Source organism: Galeopterus variegatus, unplaced genomic scaffold, assembly GCF_000696425.1.
Source record: "Galeopterus variegatus unplaced genomic scaffold, G_variegatus-3.0.2 Scaffold1156, whole genome shotgun sequence".
Lineage (NCBI taxonomy): Eukaryota > Metazoa > Chordata > Mammalia > Dermoptera > Cynocephalidae > Galeopterus > Galeopterus variegatus.
The window spans coordinates 278,379-293,638 of NW_007727267.1; the positions used below are offsets into that span (position 1 = coordinate 278,379).

Consider the following 15,260-nt stretch of genomic DNA (forward strand, 5'->3'; position numbering starts at 1 on the left):
TTTTTTTTTTTGGTAGAAATTGAGGTGCTTACATTAGTTAATCCCTAAAATGCATCCTACTTGCTTTTTTAAAGAAAACTTATTTTTCCCTTTTGAAAGACACAAAATAAATATGGAATAACAGGTAAATGTTACTTAGGCTTATAAAATTTATCAAAATAGCTATTCTTTTTAACTGGACATTCCCAGGAATAGGCCTCTTTTCTTCAGAAAATCTTCCAGGTGGCCAGTAGTTTGTTGTAACTAGAATTTGGGACTGTGGAGTGGTGCCAGCTGTGATTGTTCCCTGGTGTGTTGACAGAAGGTGTGGGGGAATTGCTTGATGATGGTTGTTGGTCATTATTTTTTCAGTCATTCTGTATCAGTTTGCCATTCTTAAGATGAGGGAGACTGAGTTGCTGGTAATGTTATTATTTTCCCAAAGTTCCCCGTGAACATTTTTTTGGGTTTTTTTCCCCCTTCTTTTTAAAGAATTGTATTCTGGGAAAGGGAGACTTACCCTTAATTATAACTTGCTTGTATTGGTAATCCACTTCAAGATATTGGGATAGATCAACACCTGAAGTCTCAGCGTTTTGAAAATATTTTTAAAAAAAAAATTTTTTTTTAAGATAGTAGTACTATATGGTTATTTTTAAAAGAGTCCTTATTATACCTAAAATTATAATTCCTTAATATCAGAAAATATTATCAGAACTTTATTAACATTAGTATCACTAAAATTGATATTCAAACCCCCACTGCTAAATTTGAGTGGCTTAAAAAAAAAAGAAAAAAATATATAAAATATCTAGTAAGTGCTCAGATTTCTGTCTCATAAATGTTATAATTTTATAGCAGTTTATTTGAAACAGGATCTGTGGGTCACTATGTAATTTAAGTCTCTCTAATTTTTTGTTGCAGAAACTAGTTTGTCTCACAGACTAGATTGTTCTGTTTGCATACCTGTAATGTAGTCTTCTGTATTTCCAATAAACTACTAGTTGGACCTAGAGGCTTCCCATATTCAAGTTTTGTTGTCATTTTGCAAGACTGCTTCAAAGCTGACAATTTGTTTTTCCATCAAGAGGCTGATAAGTGTCTCACTGACTGTCCTTTTGGAGTATCAGCAGCCATTGATGCTTAATGCCTAGATTCATTGATTCTTTAGGATTGCAACTTGAAAACGTTCTAGCATTCCTCTTTCATATATTAGCTGGAATATTTCTAGAAAGAGAAATGTTCCCCCATGTACTACTGTTGGGCTACCCATTGGCACTTGTGACATGGGTAAATTTACGTGGTGTTTTTGTCTTTATCAGTTTTCATAACAACAAGCTGGTTTGTCATTCTCTAGTGGTGATGAGTGAGGTTTTCTTTAAGTAATAAATGGACTGATAAAAAGAAGAGCTTGGGTTGTCCAGTTTAAAAGTACAACTGTTTTGGTAAATTTTATAAGTAAGCCTAAATAAAACTTGTTATTCCGTTCATATTTTGAATCTTTGAAAGGGGAACAGTGCTTTCTCTGAACAGCTGGTGCATTACAGGTAATCTCATTAATGCATGAGCATGCCATCCTTGGCTAGTTGGAGCCTCTTCAAGCCTGCTCCTGAGTCTCTTGACATGACCCTGGTAGACTTTGATGGCTTCCTTGCTGTGTGGTATGACAAGATTTTCTAGGCTCTTGTACATTTCTTGCCCCACATCTAGAACCAGCCATTTCTCCAGGAAGTCCTGCTTCCTTTTGGTGGAAATATCTGGAGACCATAATCTGGACTTCTAGGATTGGAGGACAGTTGTGTTTTTTTGTTTTTTAAGCAGGGTTCTGCATGTTTAAAGATTGTTTTGACTAGGAGTTAATGTTAACATTCTAACTTAAGAAAACCAAAGGTACTGAAGACTCCCTCTGAGACTCTGCATGGGGATTGGGATGATCTAGTTCTGTCATTTTTCCTGGTTTCCACAGCCACATTATAAGAACCTCATCACCTGTAATGATGTATGTTTCCCTTTTGTCCATATTTTATTGGGAATCCACATTGATACAATAACATGTACCTGGCTTTCGCTTCCTTTCAAGTGTTAGGCCATATGGCTTTTCTCCCAGGCTAAGTAGTTTCAGGTCAACCTCTGGAAAGATACTGGGCTCTTGTTCATAGAAAATAAATGTGCTTTTTTTTTTTCTTTCCCTTCTCTAAAAAAGTACATATTATTCAGATATGTACTTTCACAAATTCTGCTCAGAGGGAAGATCACAGTTATTGGATATTGGAGATCATTCCCTGGGTTAATCTCCTCCAGTTTCCCAGCCAAACCAAAGCAAAAACCTTGAAATCTAAAAAAGTACATATTATTCAGATATGTACTTTCACAAATTCTGCTCAGAGGGAAGATCAGAGTTATTGGATATTGGAGATCATTCCCTGGGTTAATCTCCTCCAGTTTCCCAGCCAAACCAAAGCAAAAACCTTGAAAGGAATGCCTAGGACAAAGGATCACAAACTCTCAGTTTATAATGCTCTAGGATCTTAGTGATCTTTTTTTTCACAGCACCCTAGGCCATGAAAATTAATAACTGTTCATTTTATTAAGTAGTCATGTCCAAACAACCTGATAGTAATGCAGTATCTAACAAGTGTTGTGTGTTTTCACTGAAAATTTAGAATATCCTAAGGTGCCCCTTTGAGTCACTGCTGCACACTGGCGCACTGGTGGGTGCCCTAAGGAGATGCACCCTCCCTGTTAGAACAGTGTTACAGAAATCACGTGGTGGGTACACATTATGTAATACCACCTTCTCTCCCTCAAAATTTAGCCTTAAGAAAAATAAAAAAATACTATACATGTAGACTATAGAAACAGATTTATTTTACATTAAACTTTATGCAAATTGAGGTTTTAAAAACTACCTTAATCTATGCAGCCTTGTTTTGCTAATACTGATAGAGACTTGGGTTGTGCTAGTACCAGTATTTTGTTAAATCTGAAAATAAGGAACCTGATTCCTTTGTAAGTGGGGCACTTGAAAAGCAGTAAGATTAATTTTTAGCCAAAGTGGCATCCGAAATTCTGATTCCAGATAAAAGAATCATAGTGTTGAGAAATGTGGGAAAATTTCTTAGCTCCTTAGGGATAAATAGGAAAATTTTAAACTTTATGGAGTCTTCTATGCCATGTCATATTATAGGTGCTAATCCAGATTAACATTATATGCAAGTTTATTGTTTTGACTTCAAAAGTATTTTGCTATATGGGGCTTTCTTTTGAGTCTGACAGCTCGGAAAACAGTTCAGAGAAAAGTCAGTGACCTGGGTGAAGGCCGGCTTATCTCCCCAGCAGCCGTTTCCCAGTAGGTTCTCTTTGAGGTACCTGGGATTAATTAAGGCTGACCTTGGGCTGTCAGACAGCCATAAAACAAGTTATCAGTTGACTAGAAGGGGAGAGTGGGGCAGGGTGGGGGTGGGATTTAGGAGTGGTTTCAGTACTTTCAAAAAGTGGTAACTTCCTAAGCTAGTGAGTGGCAGAGGGGGGTCACGACCTCAGCGTCTTGGCCCCAGTCTGTTCTTACCCACCAGCCGCCTCCTTGCCTGTTGCCCAGTCAGTCCGTGTGTTCTCACCACCAGAGCCTGGCTGTGTTTGACCCAGGAGAGGAGTGAAGCAGGTGGACATTGTTCATGTAGACCATTTTTCTTAAGTACAGTCACAAACTTAAAAGTTTTTGTTTTGTTGTTTCTACTTTTTGGTTTTTGGCACAGAGGAAGGGAGGGCTGGGTGACTGAGCAGAAATGGAAGAAAAGGAAAGGTTAAAGGTAAACTTGATAACACCAAGGCAGCTGCCTTAGCTAAAATTGTGCTAAAAGTCCTGCCTCCTGTGCCCCAGCCCCTGCATTTTCCTGATGTCCTCAGATGTGTGCACGGCCTCAGATATACTTATCTGTTGGTTCTGCTGTAAAAGCAGTGTGGGTGCGGTTGGACTAGATGCCCCTGAGATTTCCTCCTGAAAGCTTCCACAGTTCCGGCTGACTATGTGTGACGTTAACTTGGCTCATATTTCTTTCTTTCTGCATAATATTCTTCCTTCAATAAAATATAGCATTTTAAAAATGTCCTGGTCTGCTGGAAATTACCTCTAACCCATATAACTTTCCAGTTATTGCAGCCCAGAGTAACTTTTGAGAAAACTGTAGACGCACTTTTAAATGTTGGGAGGCTTTGGGTCTGGGGTGTCTCAGAGTTGGGTATGAGAGAGGGCATCTGGAGCAGTCAGATCAACACGTAGGTATTTTAGACCTAAAAGTTCTGCAACAACATTCCAAATAAGCCTGGTTTTCATTGCGAACCATTTCACTTTAAGATACACACAGCACTTCTTATTTAATCATATGTGCTCCAAATAGAGTCCATACTGAATTTACCCTAGGGACAAATGAGGCATTGAATTTTCTTTTTTTTAACATTCTAGGAAAGGTTTCTAGGAATGTATTTTAGAGAAAAAATAAATGTACAAGATGTTCGTATAGCATTGTTTTTAACAGCAAAAGTATCCAATGTAATTGTCTAATAATTGGGGAATAGTTTGGTTAAATAAGGGTATATCCACTTGATAAAATGTCTTTATGGCCATTAAAATTATCATGAGCAGTATAAAAGCAAAAGAAAGGCTTGCGATGTTTTAAAAAGCAGAATCTAGAAGTTTATATTGTGGTTGCAGCTATGAAGAAACAAGGCTTGCAGATGCAGATTAGATTATAATAGAAAAAAACAATCGACTTGGTAGGCACTAGAAGGAGATTTTTCTCCCTTTTCATTAATGCATGGAAGGGAAGGAGGGAGCTATGTGGGGAAGGGGGAAGCAGGTAAAATGGGAAGCTGAGATCTGAGGTACTGAGCAGTTTTTGCAGCCCTCTTTTTCTCTCCCACGGCCTGTCACAGCAGCTGGGCACAGCTTGGATCAGAGCCCCTGGAATGGTATGGAGAGTCATGAAGGAGATGTGTACAGCAGGTGGCGTAGCACATTCAGGCTTTGGGGACACCAAGAGGGAGCAGCTGAGTAGCCTTTGGGGTTGCTGTGGTGATAGCTCACTGCTTGTTCCTTCTATATCGTTCCTCTCAATGTTTAAGTATCTAGTATTCATTTAAATATTAAATGTGTAAATGCTCAGAACCATTTTAACTTTCACTTTGGGCTGTTATATTATTTTGGTGTTTCCTGCCTAAACATCTCACCAGTGAGAATTTTTGGACCCAATCTGAAACACTTGAGGTATGAATTCCATATTATGAATGTAATCTGTAAACAAATTTGGATAGCTTCTCTGCTGAAAATTAAGGGAGATAATGGCTTCCTCCTATAAAATCAGGTGAGGATAACTTCGATCAGTTTTGCACTGAATTGCTAAAATCAACTTCTATTTTATTTGCCTTTAGAAATGATTCCTTACGGGCCGGCCTGGTGGCGCACTCGGTAGAGTGCAGCGCTTGGGAGTGTAGCGGTGCTCCCGCCGAGGGTTCGGATCCCATATAGAGACCGGTCCGCTCACTGGTTGAGCGCGGTGCAAGCGCAACACCGAGGGTTGCGATCCCGTTGCCGGCCCCGGTACGAGCGCGACACCGAGGGTTGCGATCCCGTTACCGGTCACGAAAAAAGACAAAAAGGAAAAAAAAAAAAGAAATGATTCCTTACTATAGGTAGGGGGAAGTTTCTCATTAGAATCCCCCCAAATTTGTTTATGTGCTCCCCATCTCCTGATACATTTGATTCATTGACTACAAGATGCTGTCAGGTGTAAATAGCACCATTATTTTTAGGTACCTCTTACTGTAAGATGCTGTCAATTACGAGGCACAGCCTAACTTCAAAGATGTTAAGATGTACAGAAGTGTGTACCTTAGAATAAAAAATATATAGGTATGTGTGTGTTTACCTATATATATAAATAATAGGTGAGGGCATTCAAAAAGTTTGGAAAGTTATTCTAGATACCCTAAAGATAAGCCCAGACTTTCTATTTTTAATGGTTCTCTCCCAAATGCCCAATGGTTATTTCAGTTAATCGTGGAGATTAATGATTCAGATATCTCCCCTTTCCTGTTTGGCCTGAGTAAAAGAAGTTCACGTCTAAATAGGCAAATATGGTATGACCAATTTAAGACAGATATTTAATGAGATCATTGCCTGTTTTAAACAAGAGTGTTATAGATTATTAGGGTTGTAACAAATGGTGAAAATGAGAAAATAAAAGTTTTGGTTACTTAGATTTAATCTAAATGGACCTTTGGAAGATTTAGTGCCTCTAAATACTGTAAATAGATTGCGGGCTGTGTACTTTCTCATCTGACATTACCATATCTTCCAGAGTCAGAATTCAGGGTAATGATTTTCTCTTAGTGCAGGTGAAGGCAATCTTTTTCTATAAAGGGCCAGATAATAAATATTTTAGGCTTCGTGGGTCATATGGTCTCTGCATAACTATTCAACTCTGCTGTTGTAGCACAAAAGCAGCCAGAGGCAGTATGTAAATGAATGAGTGTGCTGTGCCCTGATTAAACTTTATTTATGGATGTTGAGTTGGAATTTCATATAATTTTCACGTCAAAAAACATTTTTCTTTTGATATTTTTCAACCATTAAATAATAATAAAAACCATGCTTAGCTCCTAGGCCATACAAAAAACAGGTGGCAGGCCAGATTTGGCCTATGTCGTTTACTAGTCCCCGCCTTCATGAAAATTTAGGCCGAGTTTTGTAGGTAATTGAAGGATCCCAGGGAATTTAGTAACCCCGCTTGTGGCCTAGATACACCTGAGTTGAGCTTCCCCTCCCCCAAGAAGGTTGGCAAACAGCTGCACCTAATCTTTTGGTTCTTTATAAGGATATCGTTTTCTTGAGAAAGTTTTAATGCTCCCATATTTTATTATTTTGCCTACACATCTAAATCAAGCTTATGTTTGAAAAAGAATCATTTGTTTACATAACAGTTGCTACAGTCTTTACCAGACCCCTCCACTAGCACATAAACTCTCTCCTGGCTTAGCCCATATGAGTTCCCGTAAGTGTGGCTTCCTCTGTGCCTGGCACACAGTGAGGCCAAATTTGTTGATGAAATGAATGAATGGTGTTTAATAAATCATCTGTTGTGCTCTCTTTTTTACCTAAGTTGGAGTAAATAGCTTAGATATGTGAACCAGATCAGCTCTATGCCCATATTCCCAGCTGCCCAGTGGCCAGTTCTGCAGAGAGACTATACTGCTGACCTCCTTTGCTTCTGAATCTGCTACTTTTCTTAAATCCTGGTGGATGGCAAGCAATGTCCACTTAAGCACGTAAGCCTGTAACCTAGGAGTCATCATCTGTAAATTTGTTAGAATTAGTCTCTCTGCTTCTGATCTTGAACCCTGCTTTCTCTTCCATTTTTTTCTCTGTTGTTGCCATATCGATCTAAAACATAAATCTGATTTTGTCATTCCTGGTATGAAGTAATAGAAATACATATTGGTCTCTACCCTCTCCCCCGTTCCTGACACAGAGCTCCTAAATCCTTTGGAACTTCCTGGGTGATAGGAGGGTCTTTTGCTCTAATGACAGGGCTCTTGGTGGGCTCCAGGGTGGGGGCTGGTCACCAGAAAGACCAAACCATGACTAGAAGCTTGGAGCTTTCAGCACCACCCCACCCCCATCTTCTAGGGAGAGGTGAGATTGAGTTAATAATTGATCGTGCCTACTTAATGAAGCTTCCATAAAAATCCTTAAAAGATGGGTTCAGAGTGCTTCCAGGTTGGTGAACACATCTACGTCCTGGGAGGGTGACACACCCCAACTCCATGGAGACAGAAGCTCCCGCTTTCAGGACCCTTCCAGACCTCTCCTTATGTATCTCTTCATGCAGCTGTTCATCTGTACTCTTTATCATATCCTTTATAATAAACTAGTAAGCCTAAGGAAACTATTTCTCTGAACTATTTCCATGAACTCTCAGTAAATGATTGAACCTGAGGAGAGGGGGTCATGGGAACCCTCAGTCTATAACCAAGTCAGACAGAAATACGGGTAAGCTGGGGACCCACTACTTGCAGTCGGCATCTAAAGTGGGGGCGGTCCTGTGGGTCTGAGCCCTTAACCTGTGAGGTCTGCACACACTCCAGTTAACTAGTGTCAGAACTGAATTGCAGGACACCCAGTTGGTGTCTGGAGAGTTGGAGAATTGTGTGAGGAAAACCCCAGCACATTCTGTCAGAAGTGACAGAAAACAGGGTTTGTTCTCCCCTTTCTACCTTTATTTAAAAGCCTTTGAGGGTTTTGCCACTTATTACTGCAGCATTTCTCAGTCGTGGGGTTATTCTGCTTTGCTTTATGATTTGTGGAGTAGTGGTTAAAAGCTAAGTTTGGTGGTGGTTTGATTTTTTTTTCTTTTAATAATTGAGAACAGATTTAAGATTATCCCTACAATAACAACAGTCTTGCATTCTAATATTTTCTTGAAGTGAGAGGGGGGAGTAGAGTTATGACTTCATCCTGCCAAGTCCACCGCATTTGGGAAGCAGCTTTGAGGGACCATTACTGATGTTTATCAGCAGCTGTGGTTCTTGTGAGCCACTGCTATGCTTTTATGAATACCATGCCGCTTGCTTCCCACCTGCTGCCTTCCAAAGGAGCCAAAAAAACAGAAACCAAAAAAAGATCTTCTTTTGTAGTGGTTTTTTTCTCCCCCTGCCACATTTTGGGGGGTGTGGGGGTCAATTGATTTCATAAAGTCATACAAATTTGTGTATGCCCATGGGAGTCTCTTACATGTGAATATTACCTAACCTCCACCACCCCAAATGGTGAGAACTACTGGTTTTTATAGAAGGCTCCGCTGTCCTTATATTGCTTGCAAGTCCAGTTGGGTTCTTGCCAGTTGTTCCAGGCTCATCTCTGTAACCTCACCTCAGGCACCCAGCTCTCCAACTATATTAAACTACCTACAGCTTCACATGTAGGCCTTGGTCTCTGGAACCATTCAGTTTCCATATGCTTTTCCCTCCTGCGAGGTTAGCATAGGGCATCCTCCTCTGGTTGAGGCGACTATATTAAACTACCTACAGCTTCACATGTAGGCCTTGGTCTCTGGAACCATTCAGTTTCCGTATGCTTTTCCCTCCTGCGAGGTTAGCATAGGGCATCCTCCTCTGGTTGAGACAGGTGTGTTCAGCTCTGCCTCCCCAGCACCTAGCGCCATGCTGGCCTGACAGGTAGGTGCGTAGGTGTGTATGGCTAAGGGGTGACTGACTGGAGATGGTTTCAGCTAAACATTACTTTGGATTTTACAGTTGAAACTGTATGCCACACCTCTCGTAGACACATAGCCTGTAGGAAACGTGGTGTCCCTTTTGTCTCCCTCCTCATCATCAGTTACTTTGGTTTAGGTTTGGTAAAGAGGGAGGAAGGGGGAAGGGGTAGTGGCCTGGGAAATCCAGTTGTAGGGAGAGATGAATGCAGTGCTGCACTCTCCCTGGAGGTAAGAAGAATCAGGAGCTGGCTGTTTCCAAAGGAGTTACTCAGAGTTTTTCAGCTGGACCTTAGGACAGATTCTTCCATAGGTCAAAAACAGAATTCTTGAGAGAGGGTTCATATCAAATTAGTTGTTAGTTCAGACATTCTGGATACAGATTTGTCTTCTCTGGAGGCAGTGCTTCTGCCAAAAGTACATTCGTGAACTCACAGAAGTGCTTTATCCACCATCGTGGTATTCCACACAGCATTACTTCTGACCAAGGAACTCACTTCAAAGCGAAAGAAGCTCAGCACTGAGCTAGTGCTCATGCAGTTCACTGGTCATACCATGTTCCCCATATTCTGAGGCAGCTGTCATGATAGAATGGTATGGAATGGCCTTTTGAAGGCACAGTTACAGTCCCAGCTAGGTGGTGATACTTTGCAGGGCTGGGGATATATATTCTCTGATTCAGTGTCCAGTATACAGTACGGCTTCTCCCATTGCCAGGATTCCTGGGTCCAGGCATCCCTTGTAGGTATTTATCCAGCCACCTACTTTTTTCAATGCATGTGGCTCACAGTAGCTTAATTCTAGCCTCCAGCACTTTATGCAACCAGCAGAGCTGAGGAAGGAAAAAAAGAACTTATTTCCTAATCCAAGTGAATAAATTTGTGAACATTCTGGAGAATTTGGTTTGAGTGTTGTGTTCTGTTCAGGGGAAAAAAAAATTTTTGGATATGATGGCTGATTTCTCTTTTGGGAGCTCCACTGTGTTTTAGGATAATTTCTCCAAAGACAATGATAGATATGAGTCAGTTAATTGTTTAATAAGGCTGTGGAGCATGATGCTGAAGCTCAGTCATGCTAAATTTAATGTCTGGTGCTGATCACAGCCGTTTTCACTTGTCATAAGTTACCGTATCTAATGTGCACGCGCTGGACGCTCGCTCTTCAAGTCAAACATGCAGACACGGAAGGAGAGCTGTTCCTTTGTTTTAGAGAGTACGTTTTTTCCCCTCAGCTCAAGCTGAGACTTTGAGGATTTCTCATAGAGATGCTGCTGCTAGATACTGGATAGAGCCCCTCAAGGGGATGAGCACACAGGGCTGTCTTCGTGCTGAGCCCTGCCTGTCCTTCCAGCTTCGTCTCCGCAGCGTTCTTCCATAATGTTCCCCAAACCAAATCCCTTGCACTTGCAGTGCTTTCTGCTGCCCTCCCTTCACACGTGCTCTTACCTTGCTACCTGGAGTGCCGTCCTCAGGACTCCAGATCACCTCCTGCTTACCCTTCTGAGAAAGGCCTGCCTTGCCTCCCCAGCTAACCTGGTGTCCCTGTCTGTTCTTAACATCTGGTCGACAAGCACACCTTGACTGTGCTGATTTTTTTTTGGACTGGTAAGGGGATCACAACCCTCGGCATAGTGTGGTCCACACCATGCTCAGCCAGTGAGCACACTGGCCATCCCTATATAGGATCCGAACCCGCGGCCTCCATGCTACCAGCGCTGCACTCTCTCGAGTGAGCCACGGGGCCGGCCCGACAGTGCTGAATTTTACCTGTTTCGCCTGCCTCTGCCTTCTAGTAGTCTGCAAGTTCCCGTAACAGACAGTGGTGGGGTTTTGGGTCTGTGTTGCTTTTACTGACTGCCCTTCACGTGCAGGTGCCCAGGATGTGCTGTTTTGTTGGGTGTGAGAGTGGATAGTTTCCTTTTGTGGGGAGAGCACAGGAAGTGCCTCCTTGCCTGGGATTGGCATCCTCTACCCAGTGTGTGCTGGCTGCTCCTTTCCCTTTCAGCATGGGCAACAGGTGGACGCTGGCCTCAGACTCTGTACCTGGGGCAGTGCCTGAAGTGTAAAGTATTTAGGACACAAGACACAATGTCACCACCACTTTTGGGGACGAGGACCTTGAGGCTGACTGGAAGGTTCTGGCATGTTGCCGTTGTCTGTGTGTTGCTGTACCAGGTACCCACTTAGTGCTTCGCAGCTCCAGAACTCCCCTTTTAGCATGATTGGGGATGGGCCTTGTCCATGTGTCTCCTTTGCCAACGGACCCTGTGAAGCTGTGTCAGGAGAGGAGGGAAGGGGTTTCTTTTCCTGGTTCCTGTGTGCTCCTACAGAATTTTTGGGTCTTGCTGGCATTGCCCCTAGGCCCTGGGTGGGGTATGGGGGTGACAGCAGCAGCTGCCCCCCCTCACGACAGACTTCCCTAGCACGCACCTGCCTCTTAGGCCGTTTTCAGGGCAAGTGGCACCTCCCTGACAACAGGTTCCAGCAGTAGGTCAACTGAATCCAGCAAGTGGTTCTTTACCCACTAGCTCGACCCAGTTCAACCCAGAAGACTTACGTACCATCCAGTGGGTTTCAACCCCACCCTCTCCAATGATGTCTGATTCCCAGCCTTGGGGAGGGGTCCCCTTGTTCTTTCTGTGAGTACCCTTCCGCAACTCTAGTATCCATTAGAGCTCTCCTTTTTCCTCTTAGTCAATTCCCCATTCCTCCAGTCCCCACTAATAATTCTTTATTAAACTTTGTTCAAATGACTGTGTGACTTCCATCTCCTGATTGGATCCTTACCAGGACAGATGCCCTCTGCCTGATGGCTAGCGCCCCTTCCCCACTGAGGGAACCACACAGCCTGAGGGATACCTCAGTCATTTACTCCACAAGCTCTTCTGAGTTCCTGCTATCAAGCAGGCACAGGGCCCCACCCGTGGGTGAAGTAAGGCAGGGCTCCAGCCCTACAGCAGCTCCAAGACTGGACAATGAGAAAAATAAGTAGTGGAGTATGTTGAGTTAGAGAGGAGTGTGTGTGGCTGGGAGAGTGGCTGTGACGGAAACTGAAAACAAACTTAAAAGAAGATTTTAGTGTTGCCCCTCTGAGAGCTGAAGGGACAGGTAAATGGCAATTATTTACCACTGTAAGTCTAATGATGTCCGTAATAGAAAACGTATCAAAGTGTGGGTTTGTGAATGTTCTTTTTCTTTCTACAAAGCTTCTTATCTCTGAACTCCAGAAGGACAGGAACTGGTTTTTTTTTTTGCCTTTTTTTGTGACCGGTAAGGGGATCGCAACCCTTGGCTTGGTGTCATCCGCACCACGCTCAGCCAGTGAGCGCACCGGCCATCCCTTTATAGGATCCGAACCCGTGGCAGGAGCGCTGCACTCTCCCGAGTGCGCCATGGGGCCGGCCCTACCTTAATTAATCTTCTAGCCATAGTGCCTGTCACATAGTAGATACAAATAAATGTTAGTTGATTGAATAAAGAGTAGTTATATTGAATTGATATTCTCTGTTTTGTTTTCTACTCCGAGACAGCCAAACTCAGCCAGTGTTTCCTTCCGGGGTGTGTGTGTGTGTGGGGGGGGGGGGGTCTGGCTGGCTGGTAGGGGATCCAAATCCTTGACCTTGGCGTTACAACACTGTTCCAGCCAACCCTACCACTGTTATGTTAACAGTTCATAAACAATTATAAGCAATTGTTTTCGTACTTGAAATATTAACAAGGAGGTTACCAATCAATTTTAGTGCTTGTTCTATTTCTCTCCAGCTATTTACAAATAGTGTCCACCATTTCAGGTGTGCACTAAGCAGTGTCTTTTAGAGACCTCTCATTCTCAGGTGTCCCTATTTTACAGACGTGGAAACTGAAGCTAAGTAACTTACCCAAAGCTAGGCTGATAAACTATGGCTGAGCCAGGCTTTGGGTCCAGGTTGACACCAAAACCTTTGTGGTTTCCACTGTACCGTGAGTGGTTCCTGTCGTCGGTCAAGTGCCTGCCCTGTTTGTGTGTACATGTGTGCACACTCATCTAGGAGTCTTTTTTCCTCTTCAGAGCCACCACCAGCTCCTTATTCCTGTAGATGCAGCCCTCCGGCCTCCCAGGCACAGTGGACATCAGACACACGTGGACAGGTTTGAGAAAACTCGGAGAGGGCTGAAAGTCTCTCCCCACTTGCTGCCGTAAGGGTTCTAAAAGTCTCTCACCACCAAAATGTATCCACTTGCTGGAAAATTGAATTGGTACAGGTGATGGAAGATGTTTAATTGCACAAAAGTTCACTTAAAGTTAAAATTGGAGGAACCTATGTCCACTTTTTTTTTTCCTTTTTGTCTTTTTTACTGACCGGTAACGGGATCGCAACCCTCGGTGTTGCGCCCGCACCTCGCTCAGCCAGTGAGCGGGAACCAGTCTCCACATGGGATCTGAACCCTCGGCGGGAGCACCACCGCACTCCCAAACGGCACACTCTCCAGTGCGCCACCAGGCCGGCCCCCTATGTCCACTTTTAAACCCTAACTCTTGTTTGCCCTTCTCCTTCTCAGGTGCTGTTACCCCCGTATGATGACGCCACCGTGAATGGCGCTGCTAAGGAGCCACCGCCACCCTATGTGTCTGCCTGAGCCAAGAGTGGAGCAGGGCCAAGAGCCACAGATATCTGAGCAGTAGTGCTTGATTTCACTTCTGAGATGAACTCCCTGAGCTTATTTGTTGCTGAAATGCTACATTTAAAATTTTAGATGTTAGGTTGAGACTCTCTATAGTTTCAAATGTATGCTTTAGCTACAACACTGTGATAGATTAGCTGTAGAATCCTGTCTGTAGGGGTGGGGGTATAATGGGCTTCACTAGTCTTCCCTAGGCATTGAAACTTCCCCAAAATATAGCTGGACCTTGAGTCGGAGAGGTCTGGTTTTGTACCTTCTGGGCCCCAAGGTTGGGCAATAGTCACACTTTTTCTCTGTTCCCTCTGTCTCTTTTTAAAGTGTAAAATAAAGTCAAAATTTAGCGCTTTTCTGAAACCATTCCAGCGTATAGAACAAACCCTTATGAAAACAGGAATGTTAACTGTGTAATTGTTGCTCTAATTAGGTAAATAGGAATCCACACGAAATTTCCTTAATATCCTTTATGGCTTAAATTCAATGATAGTTTGAGTTTGCTGGTCAGGATTTTGTCCATGGACTAAATTAAGACCATTGACAATAACAGGCAGTGAGAGCAGGAACTAATGGGTGGCTCTTCTTGTACATCCTGTGTCTGGGGCCATGGTATGGCATGTCTCCTGTGTGTTCAAGGGGTGGAATTGACTTTTCTCCTGGGTCCCCCCCCTACCAGGGCCCCCTTTTACTAAGTGTTCTGCCCTAGCTTGATCCAAAGGGGACATTCAACTTACTTTATCAAGTGGAATTGCAGATATGTGTTTGCCTAATAATATGAAAAAATGTTTTCTCCTCCTTTCCCTGCAAGGTACAGCCTACTGCTTTAAACTTCCAAGTATGCCTAGTCATCTTTTAAAATGTAAAAGTCATCAGTAAAACGAGGGTTGTCTTCCTTGTGGAATGCTGTTATCTTGACTATCTGAATTGTGAGGGATTTTTATATATTCATATGTTCAAAAGTCAGCAACTCTCCTGTTTGTTCATCACTGAATGCGCTGTAAATGAAGTTTTTTGCAATTAAAGTAAGATTTGCCCACATCCAAGAAAGTAGCCTTTTGACTCTGGTGATTGTATGGAGGGACCAACTCTTCCTGCCTATGTGTGGCCATGCAAATACACACAGCTCAGCCTAAGGAGTGGGCTTCATGGGTTTCACATGTGTTTAGTATTTCAGTGCTGATAAAATCAGAGCACGTTAGGCCAAGAGGAATGCGGGACAAATAGACCCGAGCTGCTAGCATTCCCCCATGTCGGCCAAGCTCCATGTGCTCACCTGTTTTACATATGATTGCTTTATGTCCATAGTGCACTTTTTCCTTTTTTTCATGACTGGTAAGGGGATCACAACCCTTGGCTTGGT

The 15,260-nt window shown here is 43.0% G+C and overlaps 1 protein-coding gene across 1 annotated transcript in view; it reads left to right on the forward strand.

The window, feature by feature from the left end:
- Positions 1–14,947, forward strand: part of LAPTM4B (lysosomal protein transmembrane 4 beta) — a 63,546-nt gene extending 48,599 nt beyond the window's left edge. The window contains exon 9 of the mRNA XM_008575216.1: positions 13,784–14,947. Within this exon, the coding sequence (XP_008573438.1) occupies positions 13,784–13,861 (78 nt within the window). The 3' untranslated portion in view covers positions 13,862–14,947. The remainder of the gene's footprint in view (positions 1–13,783) is intronic.
- The last annotated feature ends 313 nt before the right edge of the window (positions 14,948–15,260 follow it).